The sequence below is a fragment of the Anastrepha ludens genome, chromosome 2 (assembly GCF_028408465.1).
Source record: "Anastrepha ludens isolate Willacy chromosome 2, idAnaLude1.1, whole genome shotgun sequence".
Classification (NCBI taxonomy): Eukaryota; Metazoa; Arthropoda; class Insecta; order Diptera; family Tephritidae; genus Anastrepha; species Anastrepha ludens.
The window spans coordinates 57942195-57967778 of record NC_071498.1 but is presented as its reverse complement, the minus strand read 5'-3'; the positions used below and the strand labels follow the sequence as shown (position 1 = coordinate 57967778).

General features: G+C 36.0%; 3 protein-coding genes across 14 annotated transcripts in view; all 3 read left to right on the top strand.

Moving 5' to 3' along the window:
- The window catches only part of LOC128871548 (F-box/LRR-repeat protein 7), a 92687-nt gene extending 90982 nt beyond the window's left edge, over positions 1–1705 (top strand). For all 3 annotated transcript variants that reach the window (XM_054113389.1, XM_054113390.1, XM_054113391.1), the window contains exons 5-6: positions 8–187; positions 247–1705. In XM_054113389.1, coding sequence (XP_053969364.1) covers positions 8–187; positions 247–782 — 716 coding nt within the window. In that variant the 3' untranslated portion in view covers positions 783–1705. The remainder of the gene's footprint in view (positions 1–7; positions 188–246) is intronic.
- Positions 1706–1933: 228 nt separating this feature from the next.
- LOC128871549 (mitochondrial import inner membrane translocase subunit Tim16) lies at positions 1934–3770 on the top strand. 3 transcript variants are annotated; one of them, XM_054113394.1, is made up of 3 exons: positions 1934–2250; positions 2318–2539; positions 3677–3770. In XM_054113394.1, the coding sequence occupies exons 1-2, from the start codon at positions 2088–2090 to the stop codon at positions 2533–2535; spliced, it is 381 nt and encodes a 126-aa protein (XP_053969369.1). In that variant the 5' UTR covers positions 1934–2087; the 3' UTR covers positions 2536–2539; positions 3677–3770. The 3 variants fall into 3 exon arrangements, with proteins under 3 accessions (XP_053969369.1, XP_053969368.1, XP_053969367.1); XM_054113393.1 differs by lacking the exon at positions 3677–3770 and adding an exon at positions 2593–2946; XM_054113392.1 differs by lacking the exon at positions 3677–3770 and having other exon boundaries at positions 2318–2614.
- A 1835-nt stretch (positions 3771–5605) lies between these two features.
- LOC128871546 (synapse-associated protein of 47 kDa) overlaps positions 5606–25584 on the top strand; it is a 146960-nt gene continuing 126981 nt past the window's right edge. For 6 of the 8 annotated variants that reach the window (XM_054113385.1, XM_054113383.1, XM_054113384.1 and 3 more), the window contains exons 1-2: positions 5606–5920; positions 6343–7305. In XM_054113385.1, the coding sequence (XP_053969360.1) occupies positions 7079–7305 (227 nt within the window). In that variant the 5' untranslated portion in view covers positions 5606–5920; positions 6343–7078. The other 2 variants (XM_054113382.1, XM_054113386.1) reach the window with 2 other exon arrangements.

The window sequence follows — 25584 nt, the reverse complement described above, 5'->3', positions numbered from 1 at the left end:
CTTCCAGGTTGCAGTCAGGTGATCAGCATTAGCATGCATCCGAACCTGGAACAGCCACGTCGTCTTCTGTTGCAGTATTTGGATCTTACGGATTGTATTGTCTTAGACGATGTGGGGCTTAAAATCGTGGTGAAAAATTGTCCTCAACTGGTATATCTTTACCTTAGGCGCTGTATCAAAATCACAGGTGAGCTTCCCAACATCAACGCAAAACAAACAAATTACAAATATGCCATTCACTTTCAGATGCCGGCTTAAAATTCGTACCAAGCTTTTGTATTGCTCTCAAGGAGCTCAGCATATCCGATTGCGTGAACATTACCGATTTTGGGCTATACGAGCTCGCCAAACTTGGCGCCGTTCTACGCTATCTCTCTGTGGCGAAATGTGATCGTGTCTCTGATGCTGGCCTCAAGGTGATCGCGCGTCGCTGCTACAAGCTACGTTATCTAAATGCTCGCGGCTGTGAAGCAGTTAGCGATGATTCTATAACGGTGTTGGCACATTCCTGCCCGCGACTGCGCGCACTCGACATCGGCAAGTGCGACGTGAGTGATGCCGGCCTGCGTGCACTCGCCGAAAGTTGTCCGAATCTGAAGAAGCTCAGTTTGCGGAATTGTGATATGATTACAGACCGGGGCGTGCAGTGTATCGCGTACTATTGTCGTGGCCTTCAACAGCTGAACATACAGGATTGTCAGATATCGATTGAAGGATATCGAGCGGTGAAAAAATATTGTAAGCGATGTGTTATAGAACATACGAATCCAGGATTTTGTTGAACGAGAAAGTGTTGGGTAAATTCGGTTGTGCTTTTTGAATGGAAAGAGCACGATGTGAGGAACGATAAGAGGCAATATGCATAAGATGTAGATTTGATTCGAAATTGTTGAATGTTTTAAAATTCTTTAAAATTGTAATATGTGAAATTAATTTGGGTGGGCTTGACAAAAGTATGAGGCTTGATGAAATGCTTAAGTTAAATCGAAATTCGCTCGCTTAAAATCAAACATCGAAATATTCGATTTAAACTTAAACTCAAAGAATACTCTTTTGACTAAAACTCTTCTGGATGGTTAAAGTTGGTTTTGCTCCTCCTTACAAATGAAAACACTCTGAATGTTATGTGAATTATACAAATTTATATACTGATAAGACCAATCAATTTTAAGCTGTCTTCAAAAAACAACAAATTCGAAAATAACATTTGAAATAGTTTTAAATGATTTGAAAACTTCGGAAATTTTCGTTTTTAGAAGAAAAAGAAACAAATAGGTAGGATTAAACAGAGAGTTACTATTTTCTATTATCTAACATAAAAGATATTTCTGTTCATTACAATATGTTGCTTTCTCTTTTGTTTTCTTTTTTTTATTAAGCTAATTTAATTTAAAATCTTCCGGAACTATAAAAATTTAACTAAAACTGCATAGCAAGTTTTCATTTAATAATTTGTACAGATGATTACATTTTTTATTTAATATTTATACTAAATATATGAACAAATTTGTATATACATAAACTATAAAGTATTGCGAGACATACAAACTATGCGAATTATTATAAAATTTGGTAAAACAATTGTAGTTTAATTGCAAGACAGTTTGTTTTGTTTATGTAAATTATTTTTTATTGAAATAGGAACTAAATGTGTATGTACATATGTATCAATAATAAAAGGCGCAGAGTACAATTCAATATATAATTAGAAGAGTTTTATTTATTACTTTAAAAATCGCGGATATAAATCCAGAGAACGTAAATTCATGAGTTTATGAGTTTATGAAATTATGAATTTACGTTCTCTGATAAATCTTTTAACGCCACCAAAGCATGTACAAAATCTCAATCTCTGCATCACCCTGTGCTACATGAACAGTGCTGCCCATTTAATTATGGTTTCACTCAAAAACATCTGATAGCGGTCACCGTTTTCGAGGTTAGAAACGATTGTGTAATGTCAAATAATAAACAGGAATTTCTATATAAGAACACTAAGGGAATTAATTTGACAATATTTTCTAATTAAAAACACTCAAAAAACGAAAACAAATAATTAGTGGCCTGACGTTGTTGGCACATAAACTATGGCTAAGTATTTGGCGCAGATAATTATGCTTGGAGGGCAGGCTATCGGTCGTGCTTTTGCAAAAGCGTTAAAGCAAGAGATCGCTGCTTCACAGGAGGCGGCACGACGTGGTGGTGGTGGTCAACAAGGCGAGAAACGTGCTGAAGCAAATGCGCGGACCGGTACGTAGTCGATTTATGTGCCAATAATGGAAAATAAGAAATTAGTTGTTTTTGTAATATGTGGCAGGCATGACACTGGAAGAGGCGAAACAAATATTAAACGTGGATGATTTGAAAGATCTGGAAAAGATTGTCAAAAACTATGAACACTTATTTGCTGTGAATGACAAAGCGAAAGGTGGTTCCTTCTATCTGCAATCGAAAGTTTTTCGCGCTAAGGAACGTATAGATACGGAGTTAAAACAACAAATGGATGCGGCGCGAGCGAAGAAAGACACAACGTGATGAGGTGCAATGACATTGCCAGTAAAACAGTTTCTATAAATAGGTTTATTTTTCTAGAAGTAATTTAAAATAAGTCGAAGGAAGTAAAAAGGAAGTCATCTGTACAAATAAAAACAAAACAAGGACAGAGGACGACGCGAAAGGCAAACAATGATCGAATTGATGTGCGCACTGTTTTTGTATAAAAAATTCTCGATGAAATTGTAAATATATTAATGCTGTCGTCCGAATGCTGCTCATGTAATTCCCTTAGTTGTATTTACTTGTTACAAAGTTCCTCTATTTAGATGAAAACCTTGTTTTGCACCCATAATTTTTATTTTAGATCTGTTAGGAATTTACGCTTAATGTAGTTGTTAAACGAATAAAAAATGGATTGGTGAGAAAAATCATGTTACTACGATAAATTAACTGATCAAATTTATATTTCGAAATTAACGGAAGGGCCACAATGGTGCACATTTCATTGCCATATAAAATGTTTTTGTTACTTAATTCTGATTAAGTAGACTCCCATTGACTTTGCTTTTATTTGCCGGCATATTACTCTAACGATGCCACTCACATTCCCTTGTTTTAGTAGCTTACAATAACTACACGCACATATATAAAAAAATAAAATTTCCGTTTTATTTAAGCCACGGGAGAAACCATGATAATGTTATTGCCCAAAGGTCCCGGGTATGGCTTACTACTGTTGGAAAAATTGTTGAGGGAGCTCGTGAATATGGGTAAAACTGCTAACAAATTACATACCCGAACGACAGTCTTTGGCCGGATATAAATCCGGGGTGTTCTGGTAACGTAGAACCGACTGTCGTGGAAACTATGAATATACGATGCTGTGCATATTTTAAGCAACTTAATTTTCCCATAACTAACAATATTTTGAAAAATTCGTAAATATATTTCATTAAATTAGTTTAAAGCATACCAAACATTTCAAATGTCAAATGTGAAAGGCGTGCATTTAAATAAAGTTGATATGAAAAATTCATAAGCCACGACTCCCAAATCTACTTTATTCAAAAATGTTTTGTCATATTTTCTAAAAAAAAAAACTTTGTATTCTATTTAGTAGTCTATTTCATTCGATACCACAAAGTTATAATATATTTTTTTTCTTTATGTCATCAATTAGGCGTTCATGCATCGACTGTTTGACGAATTTTACCCGTACGTGCTCATGTTGGACATTTAAATGATGCCATTTTTTATATATAACTGTTAAGAGTCATATTTTGAATAAAACCGGTAAGAATATACACTTTCTGCCACTTTTATTTTATAACAACATCTACGTGCGTCTTTTGAAATACCCTTTACATTTCAAGAACATAGGATCATTTATAGGCTGTAAGTTGCAACAATATATAAAATGGTGGTTTTGTTATGCACGGCACTGTATTTAAAACATCAAAGTTAAGTTACGGAATATTAATTAGTTTCTGGCGCATACCACTTTAGTTGAGCTTAATTAAAAATTTTATCATATACTTTATTTTTCTTTTTTAAAGTTATATAGTGTTTTTCAGCTAAATCCTATAAAATTGGATGATTTTTCCAAAACAAATTAATTTTTTCATAATTTAAATCAACTTTTTAAAAATCCTTTCACGGTTGTAAAATTACACTGCCACAGTGCGATTGAAAGCAAAATACTGAAATAGCTGCGATCAATGCCTTGACAGATTGTGTTCGACATGCACGCTTGACTTTGAAAATAAGTTCGAATCCTATCGCTTCCCGCTGGTTTGTGCCTGGTTTAAACAAGATCATTTAATTGATTGATACGTCCCCAATCCATGCAAATACACCTTAGGTATTCGTTTTGAGTTTGTTTAGGTTTCCGATAAATGTTATCGATATGATTTCAGGCATTGAAAGTGATATTAAATTTTCGATGCAAAAAATTGATCAAATAACAATTAATAATTGTTTTTAAGTCGTAGTTGTATTTTTAAATTGAAATTAAAAAAATATATTTATATATTACGTAAATAATATCTATACTATAAAGGTGAATGTATGTACGTTGTCCGCGCATCACTACGAAACGACAACACCAAACGACGTAAAAAATTTTATACATTCATATTTTCACCCAATGAAGGTTATAGGCGTGTTTTTATCATGGAACTCAATTCTCACAGCCCCCAGGCCGCGCCACCACTATCATTCGTCACTAATAATCGAATATTTGCTTAAATTTAATCTAAAAAATCTTACTTTTTCCTATTTCCCACTATTTATAGCACACTCTAGACTTCATAATCCGCATAAGCTGTTCAACTATGACCCAAATGCAAAGTTCAAAAACGGTTTGAGATAGAAAGTTAATAAAAATAATTTTGCTTGATATTTTTCTGATTGGTTAATTTGATTTTATTCAACGAGGCATAGCAACGGATGCCGGGTATTGTAATATTATGGATATTAATAAAAAATTATTTTCTATGAAATTATTGTTTGTAATTCTTTTATATACATATCCTAAATCCTTAAAAACTACTCCTACGCGAGCAGGCCCGCGGGTTAAAGCTAGTATTCTATACGACCGCCGTTTCCACGACAGTCGGTTCTACGTTACCGAAACGATCCGGATTTATATCCGGCCAAGGACTGTCACTCCGGCAGCATTCACCGTATGTAAGTATGGGGATTGTTTATGCTGCTACAACAACAACAAGATCCGCGGTAGCCGAATGGGTTGGTGCATGACATTCTGTGGTTCGAATATCAGTGAAACACTGAATTAAGAAAAAGGTTTTTCTAATACCGGTCGCCCCTCGGCAGACAAAGCTCCTCATAAAAAAAAAATATCTGCGTTCGGAATCGGCTTGAAACTGTAAGTCCTTTCATTTGTGGAACAACATCAAGACGCACGCCACAAATAGGAGGAAGAACTCGCCCAAACACCCAAAAAGGATGAACGCGCCATTTATACATACATATATACATATATATTTTATATTCTTGTATATCGAATTATTCAGTATATCGATCATGATTTTTTTTAAACTTGACAACAACGAATACAACCTTGCGTCTCCTGCTGTCTTAGAACAACAAAGCAAAGACAACAAATAAAAACTGTTAAGACAAAGATCAACACGAATTATGTCAATATTTTAATTAATACTGAAATTGTTTAATTATTTCAAAAATTTAAAAGTTCACGCCAACAATAGAGCATTTTTAACACAGCCAAATATAATATAGCGCATATGTGTAAACGTCAAAACTTCACAGAAATTCCAGCACAAAGAACAAATACAAGAATCCATTGTACATAAACCACCCACAGTGGGCTTCGCAAACAAAACCAACGTTTCCATTTGTCGTCGTTGTCGTTTTTCATGAATAGCTGCGCAGACATTCCAATGTGAGTAAAGTTTTCTGTTGCAAGAGTTATTTTACGTGTGTGGCAGCAAAACTCGGTGCAGCAAACGATTGCTTTGGAGCAAATGTGATTCCTTTGCAGTGACAGTTTTCAGAGGACCTTCGATGAAGTTGGAAGCAAAAACTTGAAAAGTCTCTAAAATCAGCGCGTTTCTACATAAACATAGCTTCATATTGAGTCAGAAAGCAGCATTGTAAAGCAGTGGCCAAAGGGATACCAGCAACTGCAGTTCAGCAATACCATATACTATAGTACGCTTTTCATGAACGTATTGCGCGAAATATCGATTGAAGTGTGAAAATTTTTGTCAAAAAAAAGTTTTCATCGCGATAAAGCAAAATTAATTATTTTCACGCATTCAATGCGTGCGATACATAATATTTTATATCCCTATTTCCTTTCAGAAATAACCGAATTTGAAATTAATACTTCCAAATTTATTGATTTACTATATAATTGGCCTTTCAAACAAAGAGTGAAAAATTGCACGTTCCACCTTGCACTAGATTTCTGCCAAAAAATAAAAAAGTGAGAATTTTGTAACTCTCGTGCGCTAGTAAACGTGAATTAAAGTCGTGTATAAACGATTTAACATTGAAAAGTTCACATTTGCGAAAAAAAAGTTAAAGAAAGAATTGGAAAAAGTTGAAAAAAGTAAAATCTGTAAAGTAGTCAACAGCTCCATCGACACAGGTGCAGAAAGAAAGCAGTACTCATCTGAAAGGTGTTCGTAAAACGTGAGAGACTCGTGAGAACTTGAACTACTCGCGAATAGTCAACCCCTGTTTCTCATTCAGGGTACTCTTTACATTCCAAAAAGCATTGTGACGCGCGTGTTAAATTCGCCGCCCACTAACTAAAAACAAAAAAAAAAAGAATTAAGCATCACCATACGAACCACGTTTCGTCTTAGTGGTGCGCTCGTTTCTTTGCTCTTCCACGCACTGCTTACTACGTTAGCGCCCATAATCGGCGTGTCGTCTATGAGTCTGTAGTACAAAGAACCACGGTAGTTACTTAAATCTACATACTCCCACCAATACAATCTCATCGTTTGGTGGACAAGCAAGTGCAACGTTAGTAAAGACACTTTACAGCAACAGGAATCTATAGACGAAAGAAAACAGCGAGTGGACAAATATGTTCTCTGGTCTAACAAATCAATTCACTTCGTTGGTAGGTGCCGTCAAGGGCGGTCAAGCCGACGAAGATGTGCCTGCACCCACCCAGGATGCTGCCGCCGCTCCGGAAGCATCCGCTGTCAGCGCTACAGCAGTAACAGCACCAGCTGCAGGCGTAGAGCAATCAGCGAATGCGGCTGGTGTCAGTGGGGAGCAGCCTATTGAAGGTGAAGAGGGTGCTAAGAGGTGAGTCCCGAAAAACGAGTATTTCATGTCTATATGTATCTATGTATGTATATGTGTATGCATGTAACTCGATTTTTTTGATTATATACATACATACATAGTTTCATTTGTAGGTCATTGATGAATCAGGGAATGGGTCTAACTAAATGAAAGTTGTGATAAAGTGTAACACAAGTTGTGATATAATGAGGTCTATATCAAACCTTAAATGAACGAAGAATAAAAATTGTGTTGGTAGCAAACAGGGTTGTTTAAAATGTTCGGTAATAAAAAAACTTTTAAAGAATTTTTGTTCAAATGAAAAGGTTTCCATTATGACACAGATAGGCTGATAATGCAAGGTCAGTTCTATAGGACTGTCAATATTTAGTTTAACGTCGTCAGGACGAAATCTGGTCACTGAATTTGAATTACAATACTTGCTTCGATTTGATTGCTAGAAAAGAAATTATAAATGAGAAAAGTTAAAAATCTATTGTTTCCGCAGTAGCTGCTCGTATTACGTATTGTACCTTTCAACCGCATCAAAGACATAACATTAACTGCTTTTTGCCATTAATCCCGGCTTTACGACTGCTGAAAACCGCCTCAGCTCGCTTCCTTTACGGTCTGTGGGGAATAACACTTTTTTCATAGCCAGGAGTTTTTAGCTTCATGAACAAACCCACGATGTTCCGTTTCAGCAGCGTTTCGTAGTTGGAAATGTGGTCCATTAAACTTTTCACAGGGGCAAACATATATAGAACGTTTTTTTTTTCTACAACACTTTTTTAATATATACTATTCAGAATTACTTTATGCAAGGGTGATTAAGTTTCAAGGGCCGGTGTTGATTTTGAATAAAATACAATTTTTTTAGAAAATTATTGTAATATTGTAAAATATCGGCCAAATGGCCGCCGCGGCCTCGGTGGCACACCTCCATCCGATGGTCAAAATTTTCGATGACGGTGAGGCATAATTAAGGTTCTATGCCTTTAATGTGCCGAATTATCTCATCATTTAGCTCTTGAATTGTTGCTGGCTTATCGACGTACACCTTTTCTTTAAAATAACCCTAAAGAAAGAAGTCCAACGGTGTCAAATCACATGATCTTGGCGGCCAATTGACATCGCCGCGAAGTGAGATTAATCGGCCATAAAATTTTTCGCGCAAAGAGCCATTGTTTCATTAGCTGTGTGACAAGGGGCACCGTCCACATCTATATCTTCCAATTTGGGCCATAAAAAGTTCGTTATCATCTCACTATAGCGAACACTATTCACAGTAACTGCCTGACCGGCCTCATTTTGGAAAAAATACGGCCCAATGATGTCGCCGGCCCATAAACCGCACCAAACAGTCACTCTTTGAGGGTGCATTGGTTTTTCGGCAATCACTCTTGGATTATCATTCGCCCAAATGCGGCAATTCTGCTTATTGACGAATCCACTGAGGTGAAAATGTGCCTCATCATTGAAGATGAAGTGCGCGATATGCATTTTGATTTGAACGCCCGTTTTCATAATAAGCGTGGATAACTTTAACGCGTTGGTCGATTGTGTATCTTTCCATGAAATTGAAAAATGTCAAATGAAATGCAGAAAAAACCTTAACGTTTAGGTGTGGCTCACATTCAACATCAGCCCTTGATATTGAACCACCCTTTATTTTACACAAAATTTAATACTTTGAGTTATTGTACATGATTTTTTTTGTAAAATAAACTATGCTTTAAGAAAAAAGCTATAAAATAAAATTAGACTAGTCCAAACCTTGCAACAAGTTGAACTGCCATGTCACTGCAGACAGTTATAATTTCGAGGTTGCAAAAGACTTCGTTTATTTAGGAACCTGCATTAACACCCATTACACCCTTGAAATCCAACGTAGAATCTCTCTTGCCAACAAGTGCTACTTTGGACTAAGTAGGCAACTGAGCAGTAAAGTCCTCTCTCGACGAACAAAATTAACACTCTACAAGGCTCTCATCATGCCCGGCCTAACGTATGGCGCAGAAGCTCGGACGATGACAACATCCGATGAAGCGACGCTTGGAGTGTTTGAGAGAAAGATTCTGCGTAAGATTTTTGGACCTTTTCACGTTGGCAACGGCGAATATCGCAGGCGATGGAACGATGAGCAGTATGAGCTTTACGACGACATAGACATAGCGCAGCGAATAAAAATCCAGCGGCTACGTTGGCTGGATCATGGCCTCCGAATGGACACAAACGCTCCGTCTTTGAAAGTATTCGATGCGGTACCAGCTGGTGGTAGCAGAGGAAGAGGAATGCCTCCTCTGTGTTGGAAAGATCAGGTGGAGAAGGACTTGGCATCATTTGGTGTGTCCAATTAGCGCCGGTTAGCACGAGAAAGAAACGACTGGCGCGCTTTGTTAAACTCGGTCAAAATCGCGTAAGCGGTTATCGCGCCAATAAAGATGAAAAAGATGTTATTATAAATATAATTTGATATTTTTGAATTAATTAAATTAAGTAATCATTTTAAATTTAAAATAAAAACTTAAATTCTTAAAACTTATTTAAAAACGTTAAAACTTATTTAAAACTTAAATAAAAACGTTAACTCTATTTGTGGAAATACATTTATGATTTGGAGTGGAATTTACCTCATTGTGTCGTTTGCGTCATTCTATCGCCGTTACAACATATTTCTAATTTAGGTTTTAATATTTGTTCACTCAGTATCCAAGATCTTACGTTTTTACCGTACAGAGTATTTAGAAATTCCGCTGTTCACAGGAACGAGGAGTTCAGTTCAGTTGGGGTTCATTCAACACCGAGTGTACTGTAGTTATAACACTTGAAATCAATAGCAGATTGCATCATATCCGACTTAAGTTTCATTGCATTTGTTTAATTACCAGTGCACCATTAACTGTCATTCAAAAGTTTGATGGAATGCAATGAGTGTGTTCCTGAAAATATGCTACTTACTTGCCTAGCTACTAATAATTTTATTATTATTAATATTACTTTTTGTGATTTTTGTATTTTTTTATCTTCTAAATTAATTAACAAGTATGCAATATAGACGCTGAGAATTAAATTTTTTGCAAAAAAACAAAACCAAAAAAAAAAAATACATGAATGTCTACGCACCTCATGCCAGCTGCAGTACTCCAAAGAGACATAATCGCTGCACCCAAAATCTGCAAAGCATCTGTGTAAAATTGTAATAAAAATAGCGAGAGTAAGTCATAAAAAAGTGGAGTAGAAATGAGTAGATACTCACATTTGACCTCCATAGCACGCTTGCCAACATTTAAGCTGTTATCACTACGTAACAGAAAACTGAAGAGAGAACGCATGCCATTTCTTGTATGTATGTATGTGCGCATGTATGTGTGAATATCGTTCTTCTGTGAATTGCACACCCCCCGAATTGGGGCTGGTTATGTACAACTCCACGTAATTATTAGCTATGAAAAGATTAAAGTAATAAAATAAAATTTAAAAAGTAATAATGAGAAAGCGTAATCGTAAACGTCGAAAGTTATTAGCTGCACATTTTTCCCAATGAACGTGTTGAAGGTTTGTTGTATAACAAAAAACAAAAAAAAAATTAGTTTTCCGTTGCAAACGACGAATACTTTGTTTTTTTTCGCCAATAACATTTATCACTTTCTCCTACAATCCCTAAATGAACGTGGCCTCACTGACCTTACTGGCAGTGTTCGAAACCTTTTCATGCTTTGTTTTTTTTTGCCTATATTTTTTCCTCATTTTCCACTTTCACTATTCCGTTTTTCCCTTTGGTGTTGGTTTCACACTTTGCATGCCTCGTGCTGGCATTTTCGTGTGTTGCCTACGAGGCACAACCGTACATTTCAATACATACATACATACACACATGCACACATACTTATATACATCCATGGTTGTATGTAGCTGTTGTGGTGCAGCGAAAAGCAATTATGCAAATATGCTGCCACGCTGGGTTGCATGTGAAATCGTGTCGCATATAGCAGATCCCTTCCATCATACAGCCGTTCTCACACCCTAGTCTTGGTACCCCTTAGCAGCCTTAGGCTTTAGGGAATAGCGTTGTTTATTACGAATTTTATATAGCATATCAATTTTATTTTAGCACTTTTGCTTTTTTATATTTTATTTTTATTTGTATTTGCTTTTTTATGCTTTGTGAAATATACTTTTATTTTCGTGCTTGTTTTCGTTGTTGTACAAATTTCTTTTCATGGTCTTCACAGCTTGTTCCGCTTACCTTCTTTCAGTCTACCTTTGTAATACTTGAAAACATACCGATCTATCATGCTGCCCTTTTATGCCACCATAGCGTGATCGAATGACCTTGGGGATTTTTATATTAATAATTCCTTGCTTTAACTTTGACTTTTTCGTATTTTTGCACGAAACTTGAATTATTTATGATTTTTTTTTTGCGTATATACCGGTTGTGCCAATAGAAGTAACGCCGTTTTGAAATTAATTCACTCTACCATTGTCTGTTATTTTTAAATATATTTTTTACTTCATTAAAAGCGAAATGAAATATTCTATAGTTTAAATCTACATTATGCCTTTGTAATATATCCACCTTTAGTCTTTACCATAATTAAAAATCTCTTTCCACAGGCGACGCACAGTGTAACGGTCCCATATGAGCTCTCTTGGTGTTATTGTAGCAGCATAAACATTCCCCATACATGTACGGGGAATGCTGCTGAAGTGATAATCCTTGGCCGGATATAAATCTGGATCGTTCGGGTTACGTAGAACCGACTGTCGTGGGAACGTATGAACTCTTTCTCTCTCTCTCTCTCTCTCTCTTTGCCTCGTTCCTTATTTGGCGTCGGCCCTTCTTATCCTCATGCACCAGGTACGTCTATCCCCATTAGTTGCTTCATCAAGGTGTTGCTCTCGTATGCCCCTTTGTATCGTATTTAGCCAGGTCGATTGTGGTCTTCCTCTAGTTCTTGTTGGCTCAGTTATGTTCATTGCGAGTTTGACGATATGGTCTACTAATTTTCTGTTTTGATGGCATTGCACCTTTTTTCCATATAAAAATTATATTTATTTATATTGTACCACTAAAAAACTTATCTTAACGTCTTAAGACGCCCTGAAAGCATGATATTGTTGTTGTTGTTGTAACTTTACTAGCATATACCGTAACTTCGGACTCACCCAACTTGACTTTCAAAAACCGTCTGCTACTCAATCACAAATCTGCCTAGCCGGTTAACCTATAAAATGGGCTGTGTCAGCGAAGTAGGTCCAAATGGCAAGGAGCGTAAAAGGTGATGAGTTAAGGTGTGTTAAAGTGACAAGCGACGGGATGGTTCATGTCGTGCAAACGTCGTTCACAAGCTGCACTGAGCATGTCGGAGTCGATTCTGGATAGCTAGAAATGTGGCCTGGCAGAGGTTGTCACTGTTGTTCCAGCAGTGATAGTCCTAGGAGTGTTAGAGTGATATTCCATGGCCGAATATAAATCTGGGTCGTTTCGGTAACGTAGAATAGACTATAGTGGAAATGTACCAGTGGTTACGAGGCAGTATTGGATGCAATAGGCAGGATGATTGGTCTCCGATTGTGGCATTTGGAAAATTATTTTGTTAAAGTAGTAAGAGTTCCTTTGGTGTATGTCAGTTAAGGCCTTTCGGTATAGTGTTGTTGTTATTGTAACAGCGTAAACATTCTCATAAATATTTGCAAAAGTTTGCTGAAGTCTGAGTCAAATTTCGCTTTGTCAGAGTCCTACTGAAGGTCTATTTTGAATAGATTCAATATTCAATAGATTCAATATGGCGTTGGCCTGCTATAAAAAATAGTGTGTCATTTCTATTGGTGCACCCGGTATATACATACACACATGCATACATATGCGCATACATTCGAATCCCCTTACAGCTATCAAAAATTATTTACTATTATAATTGTTTAATATGGCATTTTGTAGTTATAATTTGTTCAAGGCTTGAGTTAAGTCAAAGCTTTTTTTAAACAAGTTATTTTTGTACAACCGAAGCGATAGTGAAAAGAACAGTAGCCGTGCGACATGGCGTATGATGAATATGCTAAATATTCTCGTCGCAGATGATAAACGTCAAAATCACTGCGAATAAGGAAAACACTTTTCAAAATTTGCCAGTTCAAACTGTCGCATAAAACTCGGGGTAAATTTTTCAGTAATTTTACAAAAAAAAATTTTAGATGGTTTAAGCCTTAAATGCCCAAATTCTTTTTAACAAAGTAAAAATATTTAGTGTCTTATTCAATTGTAAAATACATTTGTTTGACGACTTTGTTGGAGTTTTAGACATTTCACATCGAGTTTTTCATGTGAGAATTTTTAGTTTATTTTTGTATGTCAGACCAATTTACACTTTCTATGGCATCCTTGCACGGTGAAGGAATAGAAATATTTTTGGAAAAAAATTAACAATTACGAATATTAAATTTTAATATTTGTAAGCATTTATTTATTTACGAAAACAGTAAATAATATTTATGACAAAAAAATTGCGGATTTGCAAAAGAAAAAAATATTCAAGAACGGATACCAATTAGGTCCGATCGCCTGACAGGTTTGGTTCAGAATAGAACCATTTTAAATTTCGTTTTTTTTTTGTTTTTAACTCGCCATAGTGGAATGAAGTGATGTATTATGATGACAAAAAATGTATTTAATGTAATTACTTCGATTTCACTTAAACTTAGCCTTTGCTGCTTGTTTTTGCTAACACCATTTCCATCAAATATCACTCATACGCCCTGGCGTCTAGTTACCGTACCTAGAGGTAGAGTTTCAGTTATTTCTTACGCAGGCTTTAAAATCTGACCAAACGTATAATTAAATATATCTATATACATTTATAATTGTATTTTTTCAAATTTATTGAGCCTTGTGGGTCGGAGTACTCTTGTTGTAGCAAGTATTTAATACTTATAAAATCCTCCAATAAAATGGGCGCAAAAATAATTTTCCAAACAAATTCATGTTAACAAAATGCATGTCGTATATACGCTGCCAATTTCTAAAAAAGGCAATTCCATGTCAAGTAGTTCAGAGAAGTATATTAGACGTGGTCTTAAAAATTGCGAAAAACTGGGTTGTTGCGTAAAAGTTATAAAAAGTAAACTGAAAAAAATTTGAAAAAATTTAAATCACTATTTTGAGATTTATTCAGGGTTGAAAAGTTTGATGTGAACTTTTTTAAAGTCAAATATTTTCGGTTGTTTTTAACAGTTTTAACATGGAATGAGCCAAGCGATATGCCGAAATTCTCAGCAACTTCTCTAATTACGATACGACGATTCTCCATAACAATTTTCTTCACTTTCTCAACATTTTCATCGGTTGTTGATGTGCTGGGGCGTCCAGAGCGAGCGTCGTCATTCACATCTTCTTGACCTTCTGTCAAAAGCTTGTACCACTTGTAAACATTTTTTGGACTCAGATTAGTCTCCCCGCATTCCACTGTCAGCACTTCAAGTGTTTTTGAGCACTTGATTCCATTTTTTACACGAAATTTGATGCAACTTTTTTGATCCATTTTTTTTCGATAGGAGAAAATCACCGAACACGAAGAACATTTGTCTCATTTATGCCTCTCACAAACAAACTAAACATTCTATATTGCTAAAACCGTGAACATATCTTCGATACGAGTGTGCCAACATAAAAACAAGCAATAATCGAAAGTCGAATGTACGTCGCCCGGGAAATTTTGAAAATTCACCTTATTTTTTTAACATACCTCGTAAGTTACCAAGAGAGAAGATTCTCCAAAGGTTCTGTGAAGTTTTTCTCTCGTCCGAGCATACGAAGAATATTTAGTGACCACGACGACCCAAGTAAATAAAGCTCATCACTGCATAATGTTTCTCACAGGAGTAAAAAGCTGATTTCAGCGGGTTTCATGAACTTTGTCTCACAACAAAAGGCGGATACGGGTCAGTGAGTAATCTCATGACAGCCAGTTCTACGTACCGGAATGACTCTGGTTTTTTTCCGATCAAGGGTTGCGGCCCCAGTAGACTAGCAGTAATCGCAATAGAGATTGCCGCTGTGGTTGAACCTGCGCAGATAGGGTTTGAAGCAGCTATGTTCACTCAAGGACTGGGTCAGGGGAATGTCAAATATACAAACAGACAAACAATGGAACGCGTAAAGTTCAGAATAAAGTTTCTATCACTCAAAATAATTTGTTTACTTAGTACAAAAATTATTGAAAACAGAAATATGGATGATTAATTTTGTGCCACCTTGTATTATATAAACATATATTGTCTTCAACGTAAACGACTTATTTACGCTTATATATTTGTTTGATGCCACTTTTTTATTTGTGTACATAATTTACTCATAATTAAACCACAAATGTTGCCAACGCCTCACTCACCACCCAACTCGTATTTATTGACTTAAATGCTTCCTTAGGTAGGCTTATTAATTAAACTCACACATGGAATCAGCAGAGCCCAAAGCGAATGTCTCACTTTATTGACTGTAATTAATATTTAATTGTTAGCAGAGTTCATCGTTTTATTGTTTAACGAAATTGGGGTAGAGAATTCACACAATAATAATCGCTTTATCTTTCGAGTGTGACTAAACATATGAACAAATTATCACAACTACTCCTCACTCTCGTTCCTCCTTTGCAGCCACGCATATATTTTCGTCATCTGATCCGTTGCAGAGGCAATAAATTGTGATGATATTAGCTTAAATTTTCTGCCGCATTCCGTAATGTTGCCATGTGATATCATTGGGGAATACCAACGAAGCTGATTGTTTGCCAAAGTCATTTCTCAACTTCGATTTCATTATTCCAAATACTCTTTTCTTCTTCATACCTCCGAGAGGTATTATCCTACTAGAGTACTACCTGACCTGCCCCCTCGCATTTGTGGCAATTGGCTTGCGCAATTTGCTTAACTGACTTTATTGACTCTTAGTATCAGCCGCCATTTTTTGTCGATAAAGCATTTTAACAATGTTCCCCTATTCGCTATTTCCTCTGGTACACTTCACTTTTATTGACTTCTGTCTTTACTTCAACAACGACACTTAGAATCGCTTCCCTTTTCTCTTTATAATGGCAGTGTTCGCTTCATTTATTTGCATATATCGAACGCACAATCTTACACACGCTCACCTCCTATCGTAAGACTTATCAAATGTCACAGGACTCTAGCGCCTCATCACACACATAAATTTCGCAATAGGCAAATGTACAATGGCGTGAACCCTGCAGACAAATTTACTAGTGCTGAACTAACTCATTACCAGTTTTCTGTATTTGCTCAATGAGAGCAGCTGATATTTTTAACATGGCAATGCCCTACCAAATGCCAATTGTCAATCTATTCATCAGTATTTTGCGAGTTAACAAATTTGTCAGCCTCTGTATCAGTGTTATACCAGTTTATGAACCTTTTCATAATGCACAAAAGAAACCAATGATTGAGTCCATCAACTTTTATAATCGTATAATTCCCATTTCGTACAATTTTACACATTCTCAATTACGCGTATAGTGATAGAATAAGAATATTTGCTTTGCTTACACTTCTTATTGGCAACGCTGACGCTAGTCTAATTCTAATTACTAACGAACTAGTTTGACTTCGACCACCAAAATACCAGTTCATGAAATAGAATATTTGTTGTGTAGTTTGACTTATCACCGTAGTGAATAGACGCGCATGTGTATGTGTGCAACCCTTGTTGTACGACAATGTGCACTTATGAATACTAATATACAGTGAATAAAAAAAGTTTTGGCACAGTGTTTTATAACATTCGCAATGTTTTTCGTTAAGTTTATATAAAATATGGTGCATACGACCGCAAAAGCAAATTTATTTTGAAGTTTTAAAGTTCGACATTGTGTAGAAAAATACGTCAAAAAACCGTTAGAGAACAAAAATATATTTTAAATTAACGTGAATTTTGAGCAACTTCAAACTTGGACTTTATTGCACTAAAAGTAAGTAGGCTATCAAACTGCATACTAGAAAATTAATTACAAATTATGAGAAAAAAGTTCGAAACTTTGCAGAAAATTTGAGGCATTTTGTTTAGTTTGGGACAAAAGTTATTATTATTCTAAGCAAAATTATGTTTTTATATTGCGTCCACCGAAATAGCCGAATGGGTGAGCTGAATGGCGTGAGCCCGCCCGGTTTCGAATCCCACTGTGAGCACGAAACAACAAAATCATGCAAGAGGTTTTTTTAATAGTTGTTGCCCCTCAGCCCTAATCTAACCTAACCTGCCCCTCAGCAAGCAAAACCTCCGAGTGCATTTTTGTCATGGAAAAGCTCCGCATAAAAACCATCTGCCGTTCGGAGGCGGCTTCTCCATTTGTGGAACAACCACAAAATTGGAAGAGGAGCTCCACCAAAAACTTAACGAAGAATGCAAGCGTCAATTATAATATATAAATATATATTTTCATAAAAACTAACAAGAAAACAACTTGTAAATATCGTAAAAAAAACTACTGCCCAAAACTTTTTTGGGTGACTGTACACACTTTTATATATACTTATGTATAAGTATTCATGCATACTTACAAGCTTTGCGTACACTCGTAATCTAATACTCCGGTGTTGTCTACGTTCGGGGTAGTCGAGTGGGTTTGTGCGTGACTACGTTTCGTGCCGGGTTCGATGCCCAGTGTGGATGTGAAACATCGAAACTTTATCCGTTGTGGTTGTTATTAACTACTGAATCACATTTAGAGATCTATTAGAATGGATCTAATGGTACCATAGACCCAATAAACGAGCTGTTTAGGCGTTGTGGTACCAATGGAAGAGGAAAGTGAAATGAATGGGTCTAAGCGGGCTTGCCCAGAGATGGTTAGTGTCATGCGGTGTGCCTTCATATACCGGATATATGCGGATTATGCCGGGGTCGACTCTAGATGGTTGAAATTTAACCTATCACAATATTCCCATAAGGCAGCAGAGCCCAAAGTCAGCCATTTCAACCATTCAAGCCTGATTTAGTTTGGTAAACTCCAATTTTTCTGTAATAGCTGTTGGCGCTCCATCGATTATCTGCCGTTTGGAGGTGGCTTTGAAATTTTTGGGCTCTCCATTTTTTGTTCCCTCAAATTAGAGGAGAAGCGTGGTCAAAGATCAAACAAAGCTTATATGTCCCGCACATATCCGTATATCCGTTGAGTCATAGTTTTTGTTTGTGCTGCTTTGCTATAGTCGACTGCGTCATTTCGTCTCCAAACTTTTTTTCTTCTTTATTTCGCATTTTGCCATTTTATGTTTTACACACCATCCTCTTATCTCTCTTTTACTATATACAGCTATGTATATGCTATAGGCATATACATATGTATATATATTTGCATACTTTCCAGCGCTGTGAATATTTTGGTATTGAAACAGCGTGGCACTCATCGTTTTGTAGCCTAAGTGGCTGCATTGTCTGTGGAGTGGCAGACTCTCGCATGTACTCCCCCTATTGCTTTCGCTATTTTCTGCACCCATTACCTCTTTTTACTTCCGTTCTTCCGTTGGCAAATTTCTCCATGATGCCACTTCAAATTTTCAAGCAGAAACCGCTAAAATGCAGCATCTACTCAGCCACTGCCACTTGAGGTCGTGTAACGCCAACAGCGCGCTTGCCGTTCTTTGAGTGTGTGGCATTCACAAGAGACATTCGCTGTTACGTAGAGGCCGCTGGAAGGCACTGTGCTCTTTTTTCATAGCAGCAAAAGTAGGTTGAAACTTTTTGGCAAAGCCCTTTAATTTCACATTTTACTACATCCACAAGTGTTGTTGCTTTTGTTGCCCTATCAACGTCCTTTGATGCTATCAGAGTAGATGAACTTTGCTCACATATACGAGCAACGTTTTTTAAAACTTTCTCAACGCCATAAAAGTTATCGCTGGATCCACACTTTTTCACTTATTTTCTGCTTCCTTGTGTGTAGTTACGATGACTGTCAGTTTCGCTCATTTTTAAATTTCAATTGACGAACTACGCTACTGTGCGCTCTCTTGCTTGCCTGCTTGCTTGCTTAATGCTTCTCTCATTGAAATTTTGCAAGTACTATATTTTTATTTATATTCATTATCGCTCTTCGGCGCTTTTGCTTGGTTTTTCGATCGATATGCACGAACATGACACTGGAAAGCGCGCTGTCTGCTTTTAGGCGCTGCTTTCAATTCGCTTTCTGTGTTCTATCTCTCTTGCAAGTGCTCTCATTGCTGCTCTGCGCTTGACTCATTTCTGCACAATTGGCACATGTGATTTGTTTCGTAAATTTTTTTCATCGCTTCGTTTTTCTTTTGTTAAGTTCGCAACCACGTTTAATTTGTTGTTTGCTGCGTTTTTTTTTTTGTTTTTTCTTTATTTGCAAATTTTGCAAATTCCTTTCGTAGTTACGGAGTTCAATATTTTAGATAGTGGAAGGTAAGCAAAATTATGCAAATGAATGCGACTGACATTGGCATGCGAATTATTTGGGAAAGAAGTGAATTTTTCTATTTTCACAATGCTTGCAGAAATGAAAGGAAGTTTCTAATTCATGACAAAACTTTATCCCAAAATGCATTTCTGGCAAAAAAAAAATGCCTGAAAATATGTTGCAAGTTTTTGAATTTCCCTGGGGACGCAGTTCTATTGCCCATAGGCTTTGTCTTTGATAAAAAAAACTCGACACGTACTTTATATGGCAATAAACGCGTGACACCACTGCAAAAAAAAAAAAACAGAAAGTTGTCAACTGTATTTTGTGGAAACTTGAAGCCTGCACTTAATGCTCCTTATATTAAAATTGAATAAGGCAAGAAACTGCATGCCCAGAAAAATTCTAAAAATTTAAGCGTTTAAATTGTTGATGAAATTTTGAAAAAATTTGAACAAATTTTGAAATTTTGCGTTATCCCGCGTTTCCATCGCGGGGGGTTCACATTGGCATGCGAATTATTTAGGAAGAAGTGAATTTTTCTATTTTCGCAATGCTTGTAGAAATGAAAGGAAGTTTCTAATTCATGACAAAACTTTATCCCAAAATGCTTTTCTGGTAAAAAAGAAATGCCTGAAAATATGTTGCAAGTTTTTGAATTTCCCTGGGGACGCAGTTCTATTGCCCATAGGCTTTGTCTTTGATAAAAAAAAACTCGACACGTACTTTATATGGCAATAAACGCGTGACACCACAGCAAAAATAAAACAGAAAGTTGTCAACTGTATTTTGTGGAAGCTTGAAGCCTGCACTTAATGCTCCTTATATTAAAATTGAATAAGGCAAGAAACTGCATGCCCAGAAAAATTCTAAAAATTGAAGCGTTTAAATTGTTGATGAAATTTTGAAAAAATTTGAACAAATTTTGAGATTTTGCGTTATCCCGCGTTATCCATCGCGGGGGGTTCACTATGACCCCAAATTTAAATTAATTGTGTTTGGAATATTTTAGAATTTATTATTACTTTTCTTTAACAAAAATTTTATCTACATATATTTTAAATAAAAAAACACATTCACTTACTCAACAAAACACACAAATGATTTCAGACACCTGCGAAACATCCAAAAACACAATTTCAAATGAGGTGAGGGCCTTAAAGTAAATTTATATTGTAAAAGAGTCCATAAATTATGTGAAAACTTTGATTGTTTTAGTAAAGTTATTAAAAGTTCAGAGATAACGAATTAATTTATATTTTATTCATATAACTTTCAAGTTTTCAAAACGCAAAGAGGTATTAAAAACAAAAATATTGAAAAAGCAACAACAAACAAAAATTTCATAGCCAAATTGAACATTTTTACCCAATGGATGCATCCCATGAAAATTGATTGGCATTAACTGGCATTTTTTTTTTTCAAAGGGCACATGTTTTTGTATATTTGCTGTCTAAATTCTGAAAACCGAATTCACATCTACGCTTTTTTCGTTCTGCTTCTGGGAAATTTTCTTGTTCGTGAAAGCATTGTGTAAAAGCTGAGTGAAACCCCGCAGTTGCTGAGGTAATGTTTAAATTGTTCTTCGACAAGAAAGATGAATTTCAATTAGGGAAATTGCCAAAGACTTAATGAAATCCCTGGGGTTTATATTCTGTTCCATATGCAAAGTGTCAAATATTGAATGAGCCTTTATACAACCATATCGAGCATTGAAAAAATAAACCAAGTGGTGGCCACTGGAACAAGAGTGGGCTACTGTATTGCTAGATTTTGTTCTATCGACAACCTTTAGTAAGATTGTAAAATTCAAAAATTTCTGAAAGTTTTTTGTGCGACGATGTGCTTACAAAATCGTTGGTATGCAAATTTGAGAGTAGCAGTCTGGATCTTTCACTGCCACTTTCTTCATGCAACCATCGGTGCCGTCAGTTATTTCGTCACCCTTTTTCTCTTCTAGCAAATAAAATGTGAGCTTCTTGTTGTCAAAACAGTAGTAGGTAACGAAGGAACGACGTAACATAAACCGTCGCGTGGGGCGAAAAAATATCATATGAAATTTAAAGGGCGGCCGCCGTAGCCGAATGGGTTGGTGCGTGATTACCATTCGGAATTCACAGAGAGGTCGTTGGTTCGAATCTCGGTGAAAGCATAATTAATAAAAACATTTTTCTAATAGCGGTCGCCCCTTGGCAGGCAATGGCAAACCTCCGAGTGTATTTCTGCCATGAAAAAGCTCCTCATAAAAATATCTGCCATTCGGAGTCGGCTTGAAACAGTAGGTCCCTCCATTTGTGGAACAACATCAAGACGCACACCACAAATAGGAGGAGGAGCTCGGCCAAACACCTAACAGAAGTGTACGCGCCAATTATTTATTTTTTTTTTTATTTTTTATATTTTATATAAAGCGACGCAGTAACTGGGAGAAACCACAAGGAATATGTTAAGCATAGAATCACGTGAAGCTATAGACTGGCTCGTAAGTTAATTCGTAGAAGAAGATGCAATATGTATTACTTTTTTTCTTTAAATAAAGGTTTGTTTTCGCACCACTTGACGGACAGTGGGTTATGTCATTTTTGTTGTGGTGGATTTTTGGTGCTGCTTAGTGGCACAGCTCAGAGCGAATTAGCACAAAAGCTGCAAAAGATTTTGATACCTCTAGAATCACTGCTTTTTATTAGTGGAACCATCTCGATTTGACTATGAATCTGCCTATGTCGTCTATTTACTTTTTTGAAATGTCTTTCAAATTAACCATCGAGAATTCCCCCAGCTTTTTATGTCGTAGAGCACCCAGACTAAGGCACTCACACAGATAGTGAGAAACTGTTTCTTTGCAGCTTCTACAGTTATTGTTGAACGGCCACCCTATCTTCTTGGCATGATCTCCCAAAGGCCGGTGACCAGTTATTTGTGACGTAATTCTGAATATGTCAAGTCCTGGCTTTCTTAACAGCTCGTCAGTTTTAGATTCGTTGAAGTTGAGCCCCGTTTGTTTAGTTATTCTGCAGGTATCCATCTGTCAGCGACCTGCTTCTGGTTGTTTTTTTTTTTGTTGTAGTATGAACTATATTTTTATAACCAAATGTACCTACATATATGAGAAGAAATCACAGTGGTACGAATTAATAGTGGTTAGCGCATGTACATCCAGCGAGGAGAATATATGTAGCAACTCAACTGACAAGTTTTTTTTATTTAAATTATTTTTTTATAAAAATAAAGTTCATTTTATAAAAAAAACCGTATTAATCTAAGCTTCCAGCTTTATGCAAGATTTATTAAAAATCGCCAAAATTTCATGGAAATTTCAAACTTTTTGATTAGTTTTAAAAAACCAAAATTTTGATACGCATTTTTATAGTCCATTAAACTTTAGTGCAATAAAGTACAAGTTGATTTTTTATTATTAATTTTATTTATTTGTTATTATTATCGTTAATTTTTAATCATTTTTTCGCCTGGCGGTGTTGCGTCTTTTCGGCATATAAAAAAAAATTTCCTTGATTTGCTCTATACGAGTATGAAATACTAATATTGCTATGTTAAAAAACTAAAACATAGTATAATATAAAACCAGTACTAAAGAATAGGAGGCAGCTAGCAAAATTAAAAAAAGGAAAAAAGCAACAGAGGACGAAAAATGTAGTAGTAAATTTTCGATTGCTGCTTTGAAGCACTGAATTGAATTGAGACATTTTATTGGTGTGCCATTAAATAAATTGAATATATTGACAAAAAAAAAATGATCTGAAAAAGTATGCCTTAATATTTTGTGTCAGTAAAATTAACAGTTTAAAAAAAATGGAAGAATTTAAATGACCTACCACTGTTTGCATCAAAACAAAAGAAAAATAAACAACAAAAAAAAAAAAACATAATGCAAGCAATGAAAATAAAAGTACTTTCATTGAACTCTTTATCGCGAAAATAGCACTTTTTAGCGTGGCATTATTTTCACTCTCCACCCTCCTTACCGATGTGGCGCGTTCTTAACGACTTGCACTTTTTGCACGCGACCTTCTTTTCCGACATGCTTGCATGGTCACATAAATACGTACATATGCATACATATGTATATATGTAAGTACATCGCACACCGCAAGCCTAACCGAAATTATCCTTTTGCCATGCTTTTCCTGGTTGTTTTTGTTTTTTTTATTCCATACATAACTACATATTTTTTGTCGACGAATGTGTGAATGCCATTTGTTTTGGCCCTTCAAGGACCAACTACAAGGTATGCAGTGTAATTCCAGTGCATTGTTCTGCTCCACTTTCTTAGCTTTGGCGTCTCTCTTCTCCCCTGCTCCCACCTTTGAACCTCTCACTTAATTCTCCTGCTCCTCATACGCCCTTGTGCCAGCTTTCTATGGTGGCCAATATTTGTGCTGTCCTTATTTTTTCAAGTCAAGTTAATGGCGAATTAGTGCCATTGTTTAAATGCCGCAAATAAATATGAAAAATAAAATAAGACAAATGGCATAAAGACAGACAACATCAAAATATTAAAAGGAAAAGAAAGCGAAAAAAGTACACAACAGTCATTAAAGTAAATTACGATTTTATGTTCTGCACAACTGTACCTGCTGAATGTCATAATGGAGAAAACTATGTACTGATTGCAAAAACTTGATTAAGAAATTACTATTGCAGACTTTAATGGCTCTTTCTTTTACTTACCCATTAATACCTGTCCATAGACCCTGCTGTACGATTTTTTTAAATATTTTTTTTTTTTTTTATTTATATAGAAGCTTTGTATGCCATAGAAGTTGCCTTATGAAATTTTTAACTTTTGCCTTACCTGAGAACTACAATGTTGATAATAAATGTTTAGCGGCCCAGGACACTGACATGGGCTTAGCGAATGTGGCATTTCTTATCAATGGCTATCGGTTGTACGCCAGTGTACGGTCACAATCTGCGAATGCGTAATAATAGAGCTGTGAAAAAGATCTTCGAAACAAATCCACAAGGCAATAGAAGAATAGGTCGGCCGAGAAGTAGAAGAGATCCTCACTTTTTTCAATTTATCACTTCCACCTATAAAGAAATCAGATTATTGTCAATACCTGTAAATGTCGTTGAAATCGTTTCATTTTCGCATTTTATTTCTCCTTTATCGACATATCTATCAAAATTATAACTCATGCCAAATTTTACATCTACGAATGGTACTAAGGCCCTCTTGCCAAATTCGCTTTTACATACCCTATATTTAAGTGTAATCGTACTATTATGAGTTATTTTTCAAGTCAAAGTCATTATATTTAATCGGAAAATCAAGAGTGAACACTTTGTGCTGCATTTTTCTGTGTGTTTGAAATACGAGTGTATGGAAAATGAAAATAGCCGCTGTGGCATCTCTCAAAATAGGTCTTCTATTCGATTTTTAACTCTGGCTCTTCCAATTAACACCACTTTCTTTTAGACGGCACTTCGGGCGTAACCTGGTACCCTGGTGTACGTAAAAATGCATGCCTTGCGCTTAAACTTTTCAACGCACTTCGACAGTAAATAATAAAAATATGAAATAGCCAGCAGCTTGACAACAACAACGAACATACTCGTAAAACATGCAATTTATAATAGCAATAATAAACCAAAAACAAAAAAAAACCTATTCTACGACATGAGAATAGCATAATTGCATGGCATCGCAAGAAAGGTTTTTTCTCTTTCTTTCCATTATTATTTTTTGTTTTGGTTTAGACGCGCAAGAGCGTCAGCATTGATAGTAGGAACGAAGCAGAGCAGAACGGAGGCAGTGGGGCCATAAATGCATGCGGCTTTCAATTAATTGTCCACTGACGTAGTTTCAAAGTATACTTTCAGGCGATAGGGCGTCAGCAAAAAA